At 40.8% G+C, this 10,270-nt stretch overlaps 1 protein-coding gene across 4 annotated transcripts in view; it reads left to right on the top strand.

The window, feature by feature from the left end:
* Positions 1-736: 736 nt before the first annotated feature.
* The window catches only part of LOC307213992 (uncharacterized protein), a 31,122-nt gene continuing 21,588 nt past the window's right edge, over positions 737-10,270 (top strand). Inside the window, exons 1-4 of one of the 4 annotated variants that reach the window (XM_079972327.1) lie at positions 737-1,610; positions 2,122-2,191; positions 4,292-4,447; positions 8,634-8,691. In XM_079972327.1, coding sequence (XP_079828453.1) covers positions 2,160-2,191; positions 4,292-4,447; positions 8,634-8,691 — 246 coding nt within the window. In that variant the 5' untranslated portion in view covers positions 737-1,610; positions 2,122-2,159. The other 3 variants (XM_079972326.1, XM_079972328.1, XR_013837795.1) reach the window with 3 other exon arrangements.

Genomic DNA, 10,270 nt, shown 5'->3' with positions numbered 1-10,270 from the left:
AGCATGAAGGGGAGGAAGGGAATCTCAGGTGACTAAGCAATGTAATGAAATGAGTTGTTATCGTTATTTTATTTTGCTTTGAAAGTTTTGTGGGTTTCTCAGCCACTGAGGAGGAAATCGTATTCTAAGAAAGAAATGTGTTTGTAAGCCTGGCGTTGATTTTATCTCTTGAAAGAAAAACTCTCTTCTCTCTTTCTCTTTCTCTCTTTGTTTTCCTTGCAAAATTCCCAGAGTTCAGCCACTATGGTTTAATGGCTCCCCTAACACTCTTTTGCAATTGTAAGCACTCAGGGGTTTCACTGAAAAGGGTGGCTGGATGCAGCTTCAGGACTAATTGTATCCTACAAAGTTATGTAATTATGCACCAACAGCTGAAGGGACACAATTTTAAGTCAACCTATTGTGACAGACACTGTGTAATGTCATACAATCAAATGCAATGTTTAGTAAACATAAACCTCTCTGTCATTTTGTATTTATTTATACAGGTTTAAAAAAATAAAGCACACATTTAAAAAAAATGTGTTTTGGGGTATATTTGTATTGGTTTATATCAATTTTATACAAAGAATTGTACAACTGTAAGAAATTGTTGCAGTCCCATTGGACAACCCATTTAAGCACACATCAATGGGAATAAATAGGTTTAGGCCCAAGAATGACATACATACTGTACAGCTTTTTCTGCTGTGCCGTTCCCCCAGCTTCATTCCTTTATTGGCCCATGTACCAAGTATGGATTTTCTAGCATGGGTTTTTGCTGGCATCTCCATTCAGACTTTGGGAGGGGGGCAGATTTCATCTTCCCATCCCTCTGTCCCCTGTTGATTTTCAGGGTGTTTAGTCATTTAGAACATTTATTCAATACCTTTCTTTAAAAGCCAATCATTTTGGATTTTTAATACTTGGGGGGTGCACTTTGAGAGTGAAGGGGCTTCATGATTGCCAATCAGCACTATGTACAACCAGCGATGAAGCTTTATTATCGTAGTATGAGCCAACCAACATTTTACAGTCAGCTTCTCTGTATACAGGAAGGGATTTCTGCTCCTATTTATGCTTGATCTAACATAAACCAAGCTTGATTGAATTTCTAGATGTTCATAGGCACTAGAGGTTCATAGCAGACTCAGCTATAAGATGTGTAACATCTGAGCCAAATTCTGGAATTTCAGCTCACCCAAAGGTTTCACCAGAAGTGGTGACATCAGATTGGCGCTGCCCATGCCATATCAGCCTCGTTGTCTCCTCTCTCCACCACCAAGGAGGTTAGCATTGAAATTCCATCCTACAGGCCGAGACACTTCTGAACTTAATTGTTCTGCCCTCGTAGCAATTCGTAATAATAATATTCAAGATATTCCCTGCCTTACAGGTACCTAAGATGCTGTTGTTTCTTGCTCCTGCCAAGTACCTGCTTTATGGTACACGATGGAAGGAACTGTAGGTTTTGAAAGAAGCAAAGGACCATCAAGTTCAAAGCTTTGCCATTGTACAGAGAAAACCATCTATCCAATTCAGCCCTGCCCCAAGCAACCTTTTCAATGGAAGCTGAAGTATAATAGAAGCAGCTTCAGATACAAATGTGATCCAAAGCCACACGCTGCAAGGTAAGATTGTGCTTTGTGTGTGTGTGTTTACCATCAACTAGACCTAGAAATAAATTCCAAACATTACGTTCAGATCATAAGTGGAAGCAAAACCCATGCCACTCAAATCTTTTTTCTAGAGGCACTGAATGTGTAGAGATATGGGAAGAATTCTGAAGAGCATATATGTGGAAATTTACTGGCCCAGAGAAACCTCTCTTCAGCAGTACTTCTTTCTGAAATTGCTTCCCCTTGACAATTCTCTGGTGATATTTTTTCTGGGGGTGGGGGGGTGTGGTCTGGGAAGAGTCATCATGACCTGTAAGCAATGATACCCCTCAAATCTAAGGAAGGTTTCTCTGAAAATCCAAGCTCAAAGCTGAAAATATATGTCTTTCCTCCACTCACATTTCACTTGGTGTGCAGCAGTAAAGCCATATGTTTTTACTGGGTGAATTGATCTATTAATATTTGGGGACTGGGGAATTCTCTCTCAGAATATAATGTTTATAATCATGGAACTTTCTTCCAGCCAACCCATTCAATGTTTCCTTGATATGTCCAACTGGCATGGTTTTCAGGGAGTCTATTAGAAGACAAAGGTGAGAACTGGCTTCTTAAATCAGATCATAATTATACAATTGGATAAGAACAATTGGGCAATGTTTTTTTAAAGGGGGGAGGGAAGACATCCTGAAGAGATGAATTATGATACCTATTTTTAATATGGAACTATTGTTCTGGCACACCAAGATAGAAAGCAAAAAAAACAGGAGATCTGGGTGATTTATTTGGTTCTTAAAAGTTAATTCAGCACACGTCTTTCTTATGGGCTTATGAAAGTCCTCTCTGCGGGCACAAAATGGTTTGAGGGAGAATTTTAGGTTTTGTGCGGATGGACCTAAGAAACAGCTGCTGTAGCAGCATGGTCTCTACCAGCCCTTGCTGATTTGTAGGACAAAATCTGCATGAGGTTAATGCATTTCTAGGCTATTAAACCTCCTACCTATGCCTTCTATGCTATCAAAAATTAAGTGATAACCATGTTTTGGTCTATCCCAATGCTCTCAGAAAAGATGGGTATGTGAGTGTTCTTAATGCAAACAGGCATAGCAGAAAAACCTATCAGGCAGTGCCACATCCCAGGATGTTGGACTATACTCTCACCCTCCCTGACCATTGGCATGCTGGCTAGGGAGGATGGGAGCTGGAGTCCAGCAACCTCTGGAGGACCACAGGCTCTCCATTCCTGTCTTGGACATGTGGGGAACAGTTCCAAGCTCACTTACAGGAGGAAGGTAGCAATGTCTCCCCTTGCCCAGTTTTCTGCTGAAGCATCCCTATGGCATTAGAATTTGCATTTCTCAGAGGCAACAGAGACTTCTTTTCAGAAAGTGCAACATGCATAAGTTATATCTTAAGAACACGCACTTTTTTGCTCCTAGAAAGTAAGGGAAAATGCCTGTGCGTGTTACGGAGCGAATGCACTGGATCGAAGCCGTGGCTGCCGTCAGTCAAGCAAAGCGGGAGCCGCTTGCAGGGCTTTGCACAGCTCTACCTTTGCTTGCTTTACAGCCAGGAGGAGGGGCTCCTTTGCTTGCTTTAAAGCGACCTACGAGGGAGGAGGAGGGGAGAGGAGGAGGAGGGAGGGAAGGAGAGCCATAGCAGCAAAGTGGGCAGCAGCCGCGGGAGCCATAGCGAGCCAGCTGGGAGGAAGCAGGCGGTTCAAAACCAGGAGGCGCTTTTAAAGTAGCCAGCAACAGCTGCTGCAACCTCAGCTAGCAAAGGTCCGCGCTCTCTCTAAACAGAACAATGAGGCTGCAGAGGGACAGCAGGGCACAGGAGGGCTTGGATCAGGAAGGATAAAATTTAAGCAACCAGCAGCAAAAAAAAAAACCCCCAACCTGGAGCTCTGAGCCACAAACCAGGAAGTAAAAGAAAAGGCTGAGGGAGAGGGGAAAACTAGGCAAATCCCCCGCTTCTCATCTGTTTTCAGGCAGGATAGATTTGAGCATTGTCTGGGTCCTATTGCCCCTACTGCTTTTTTGTGCTCCATTCTATTGCTGCTGGTGGCTGCTTATCACTCAAACTGAACCTGATACCAGTAGCCACCTGTACAAACAAAGTAGAAGGCTGCAAGGAGGAGCGCTTTTACACAGCTAATGGCGAATCCCCTGCAATCCAAGTCCTTCTCACTTGCTCAAATCTATTCTGCCTCAAAACAAGGAGCAGAAGGAAAAGGCTGCAAACTGTTAAATGGAAAAAACCCCAGGCACAGGGCAAATACCTTAAGTATACCTTTAAAGCAACAGTGCTCTTTCCCTCCCTCCTCCCCACTCAGCTCGCAGAAAAGCTCCTTCTCCACACACCCCACTCCTGCTCCTTGTCCCTTGAGTACTTTTCCTTCCCTCCCCACTTAAAACATGGTTACAAAGCACGGATCCACATGGATCCTCAGGATTTTTGCACTGGGTCACCCCAAACTCACCATCAGATCACATGTTTGTGGCCACAGCATGAACCACAAAAATCATACATCTACTGTTTCGTTTAGAATATTTTTTTTTTCTTGTTTTCCTCCTCTAAAAACTACGTGCGTGTTATGGTCAGGTGCATGTTATCGAGCGAAAAATACAGTACCAGTCAGTGTCAACAATGACCATGTCACTGACACAAATCATAACAACCTGTTATTCTGACAGGCATTTGTCTTTTAAAAGGAGGATAGCATTGAAAGAGCAACGTAATGGGAGAGGTGTTTCCAGCAACCTCACCCTTTGCTTTTGGAAGCCTTATAAGAAGCCTCTGCAGGAGAGAGACGATGAGCAACATCATGGGTGGGTGCTTCTAGGGCTAAGGTAAAACTGTGATGCCCCCTTGTTATTTTTGCTATTGGGTGCTGTATGCTGTTTAAATAATCTTGGTATATAGTATTGAAATGTGACTTTTTGTATGTTGTTATATTTTTATTTTTCTGTGTTATTATGAATTTTTTACTATGTTACTATTTTGTTATGTTATTATGAAATTGTTCTTCTGGTGTTTCTTTGTTGTAAGCTGCTTTGAGCATGATGCGTTTTGTGGAACAGCGGCATACAAATGAAATGAATGAATGAACTTAAAGACAACACGAATATCTGTGAAATGGAGACCCTTGATATTGCCAGTAATTCATCAACAAGTAATTTTTATGACATTACCAAAGGGATTTAAGGGCTCTAAATACAAACTGAGCAGCAAACCGAATACACATTTTTTTCCTGCCTTATAAAATTCCCCCCATGTTGCCGCTTTCTGCTGCTGCAATATTAGTTGCAGAATCCAGCAACAGCCCATCTGTATTTTTCGGGAGACTGTCAGAATGGGAAGAGACTGGAGGTCAGTGTCAGGAGTGTATGAGATTGGAAGAGTGCTGCATTTTGCAAGCCTTTTGTGATGGTAGCATTCTCTCAGTTTCTGTCAATGCGGAGTTCTGCAGTGTATTTTAATAAGCAGTGCTTATCCTCTACTGCAGGCTTGTCGTGTGCATTTGATACACCAGCCATTTACTCTCACCCAGTGGGTGCTTGATAAGCACCCATTTGTGATGGCTGCAAATCATCAAGAACATGGGAGCTCCCCTTCTAACAAACAACAAGAATGAAAGCATCTATTTTCCTCCTTCAGGGATGCTTAACAGATAACATGTAAATAAAGTCCTCTTTTATTTCTTTTTAATACAATTCTGTACCTTTACACTCACATTCTTGAGGAAAGCCCAGAACAGGGTGCACAGGGACACAGAGGGAGAGGAGAGGGAGGCAAAGTTCTGTTGCACAAGCAGAAATCCTTGCACCAGCAGAAGCACTTAGCTGGATATCACCCATTGAAACCAATGGACTTAACTTACTTAAGTTCAGTTAATCTACTCTGAGTATGATTAAGGTTGCATATCACCCATTAATAATAAAACAGTAAAAAAATAAATACAAGAGTCACATACATTTTTTAAAAAAACTTTGTCAGGTAAGATGTCTGCCTGAGTAACAAAGATATAATAATAAAACCCAAGAGCATAGGTACAAACATTTTTTCAATGCAGCCTCTGTGAAGACTCTCACATGCATCCCAGCTAGTATTGCCTTGGCCATGGCCTGCCATTAATAAATGGAGAAGAGCTTCCCTAAATGGATCTTATGGAGTGGATAGGCTGGTCTGGAAGGAGAAGCTCCTAAAGAGCTGAGGCCATTGTTCTTGGCACAAACTTTCATATTTTGGGGGGCTTTATAGCAAATTAAAGGTAAAGGTAAAGGTACCCCTGCCCATCAGGGCCAGTCGTGACTGACTCTAGGGTTGCGCACTCATCTCGCTCAAGAGGCCGGGAGCCGGCGCTGTCTGAAGACACTTCTGGGTCACTTGGCCAGCGTGACGAAGCTGCATCTGGCGAGCCAGCACCAGAGCAGCACACGGAAACACCGTTTACCTTCCCGCTATAAAGCGGTACCTATTTATCTACTTGCACTTAGGGGTGCTTTCGAACTGCTAGGTAGGCAGGATCTGGGACCAAATGACGGGAGCTCACCCCGCCGCGGGGATTCGAACCGCCGACCTTTCGATCGGCAGGTCCTAGGCTCTGTGGTTTAACCCACAGCGCCACCCGTGTCCCGTTTTATAGCAAAAGCCTAACTTTAATAAACAACAGAATACACATGCACACCCAAAAGAATTTATCCACGTTTAGCCAGTTCATAATCTGGTCTTTGCACCTTCATATTTCATGTATCATTGATAGTTGGGGTACAGCAACAATGATTACAACCATAATTCTGTTGTTATCTATATAACTAAGCAGGTTAATGAGTTCCACCCAGCTATGCAGACTGAATGTGCACTTTGTCAATTTGGCAGTCAGCATCAGTTTCCCACTGACAGGTGACTTCTAGTTTGAGACTAACTGTTTCCATTAGAAAATAACTAGAGCAAAAACCAATGCACATCTAATCCCATTGAAACCAACATGCTAAAGCAGACCGAACTCTGTGCAGATTGCCTGGATGGTGGCATAATATAATATTTAGAAAAATACAATTCAAATAAGAAGAAGAATTGTTCACTGGATGGATGTGCATTAGCAATAGTTTCTCTCATGTCTTCCATGCAAGCAAATCTGTGAGTTTATAATAAATTCCATCAGAGCTGAACAAATAATTCATTCTGAATAATTCATCTGATGAGTTTATCCTTTTTTCCTTTGTAAAATATCTACAAGCAGATCTGTTTCCCCCAATTGTATTTATTGCTCCAAATTAGTCATCTTTTTCTGATTCCAGAAAACATATTACAATTTAATTGTAATTATTCTTTGCAAGATTTTCGTATTCATTTGGTATAAACATCCATTACAGTGCAAAGGATTTGAGTCAAACTTTGGCAAGCATATGAATTTGGGCTACCAAGTTCAGCAGCTATTTAAATCAATGTTGGGTGGGGAGAGAAATCAACCAACTATTTGGAAATTTTAATTTACTATTGTTGAGAACTGCCAGCCAAGACTGAGAATATCCCAGTCGTAAACACATCCCAGCTATGACTCAAAGAACTGCTCTTGGATCTTCATCCATAATCACCTGTACTTCTTTGATCTTGACCCAGACTCACCCCTGCCAAGGGGAAATGCACAAATCTCCCCTGTGGTGAGATAAATCACCTGTCTAGCAATTCATCTCCTTGCAGGTCAAATGCATCAACTCCCAATTTACACAAGAGATGGAGGAGAGTTTTGTTCGATCCATATTTTTACGTGAACCAACCTAATTCACATCTTTAGGACAAATACATGGATTAGAATAAAAGGATCAAAAATCCTTTAGGTTTTGCACTTCTTCAGATTCGTAATGCAGTTCTCAGCTCAAAGAACATACTAAAATGCCTTTAAAATGTGGGCAGTTGGGTCAAAATGTGTTTGGAAATGCATGTATTGAGATAAAATTCATACTTAAATAATACACATAATTTTCATGTGGACTTTTTATTTTAAAAAATAGGTTAATACAGAAATGGCCTAAAATTAAATTAGAAATTGGCACACACCAGACCATTCATGCCTACATGGGTTCATAGAAACCCATAGAAACCATGAAATTTCATTGATTGATTGAGGAAGCTGTTTGTATCCCACCTTGCAACCTAGGATCTCTGGGCAATTCACAATAAAATCACTAAAAAAATGTATCATATTCCACCATTTTTTCCCCTAGAAAAAAATACAATAAAAACAACATATCAGTATCAGTGGTACAAATATCCAAAGACCTGAACAAAAAGCCAGATTTGTACCTGGCATCTGAATACCAGTACTATTGGTACTAACAAAACAAAACAAAATTGGCAGGGATTAAGTGAAGATGGTTGTTCATTTTCCTTTTAAAATATTTCAGTAGGCCATAATAGGGTTCTTATTTATTTATTTATTTATTTATTTATGCATGTATGTATTTATATTTCAAATAATTTTATGCCCCTTTTATATTGAAAACACCTATTTCTCTCAAAGTGGTTTACAACTTAAAATAGCAAATAGGGCATTACAAAGTATCAAAATAGTAGATTGCAGATGAAAGTCAGATACAAAATACACATGCAAAGCAGCATAATTAAAAAGAAAACAAAGTAGTCTCTTAAACGTAAAAAGCACAATCGATATAACTCATATGAAAAATACAATAAAACTCCACAGCATCGTTAGCAGCTAATCAAATTAACTGAAATAGAAGCTGCACCCACACTTTCTCTTCCCCCTTATAACCATTCCCAAATACAGCCTTAGCAGTTCTCCACGCACAAAGCATTCCCACCAAACATACAGGTAACACAGGTGACCCTCAGCCAACATGGTGTTCCAAATGGGGAATAGTTTTCCATTTTTGACATTTGTATACAGAAACCTACCTGTACATAGGAGCTTACCTATGTTCCTAATAGAGCATGGTTCCCCTTTTAAATTTTTGTAAACAGAAACTTATATGATCTTGCTCCTCCATTAACTCATGTCTCTCATTGGCACAGGAGAGTTAACAGCAGACAGTCTGCGGGTGTGCAAGGAACACTCAACACAACTGCCACTGTAAGTTTCCTCTCAAATGCTTTTATTGTTTCATGTTATTCTATGACCTGCCGCTTTACTGCAGTTTTTTCGGTTGTATTCGTTGCACATGGTTTGATTTGTATATGCGTCCTTCATAAAATAACAAAAATACACATTTTACGTAAATATATATGATGACAATCCTCTGGCAGCCTTGCAATTTTATTTATCTGGATATTTCTATACAGCCCTTCACCATATGGTCACAGGGAGGATGTCCAACATATTAAAACACACCAATACTTCCCCTGCCCCTAAATCCAGTTAAAACATCAGTACAAAGTAAGCACAGCATAAAATAAAATAATAGCTTAAGACAGCAACAGGTGCAATAGAAACTGAGCTCCACATACTATCCCTCCCCACTTCCGGGCAGAATAGCTATATCTTCCCACTATTCCTAAAGGATTGTAATGCTGAACTGAGATGCACCTATGTAGAGCAATTGTCCCAAAATTTCAAAGCCACCACTGAAAGGTGCTAATACGGCTTTTACAGTCCTCTGTACAGTAGGACACATGGCCTCCAAAGCAGACACCTTCTCCTGAACAGGATGGGTTTTTTAAAAGGAAGCAGGACCCTTCAAATACAAAAATTGCAGAATCAGAGCCCATTTGGCTTCACATCATGGCTAATTCAGCCCTTCTCAGGACAATTCACTGAGCATACAAACAAAATTTAGACAAAGTTCGGCATAACGATACTGAATTAACCAAAGGCCATTACAAAGCCTTTTGTGGCTGACACGCTCTCAGCAAGCAGTTTTAGTCACGTGTCTTGGCCATTGTAGTGTGCTTTGGTTTTCCACTGTAAAATAAGGCCTAGTTCACAGGGAATTGTAAATAGGAATTATAATTAATGTTTGAGAAGTGCTTCGAAATCTTAGATGAAAAGTGCTAAACCTGAATAAAATATGAAGCAATTCTATGAGCTTTTTAAAATGCACAGCGTATTTCCCCCCAAGAGGACAATAAAAACTAGTTTGATTTAGGTCCTTTTGGAAATAGCTATTTACACAGAATAGTTGATCATCCTGGGCTAAGAATTGTGATATGGAAGATTAAAAGAAAAAAAGAACCGTCAGATCCTATGGGTCTGTTTCAGCTGCAGTGGCACAAACAGAGGGTGTTTTTCCCCACCCGCAGTGCTGTGGCTGAAGCAGCAATCCAAGACATGGCAGGCAACCCAAGGGAAACCTATTTATTATTTTTTAAAAAAATAAAATGCTACTGCCAGAGGCAACCCCAGCTAACATAAGGCAAGATGAAGCAGCATTCAGAGCTGGCAGACTATGAGTATCATTTAGGGCAGCACCATCAAACATAGACACCAACTCTGGGCTTGTCTACACTTCCACTTGTCCCGTCTGTAGAAAGCATGGGTCTGAGTGGCTTTCTAGGCACACTTCCAAGTGGTTTTGCCTTTGCCCCACAGTTTTCTCCTGAAGAAACTTGCTCTTTAGCACTAAGTCGGAGTAAATGTCAATCCAGAAAAAAAGATGGCTTTTCCAGGGGGGAAAGGCAGGGCAAGCAGAGGTGTGGATTAGCCATCTGACTCG

Source organism: Podarcis cretensis, assembly GCF_951804945.1.
Source record: "Podarcis cretensis genome assembly, chromosome: 4".
Classification (NCBI taxonomy): domain Eukaryota; kingdom Metazoa; phylum Chordata; class Lepidosauria; order Squamata; family Lacertidae; genus Podarcis; species Podarcis cretensis.
This window is presented reverse-complemented; position numbering and strand designations above follow the sequence as displayed.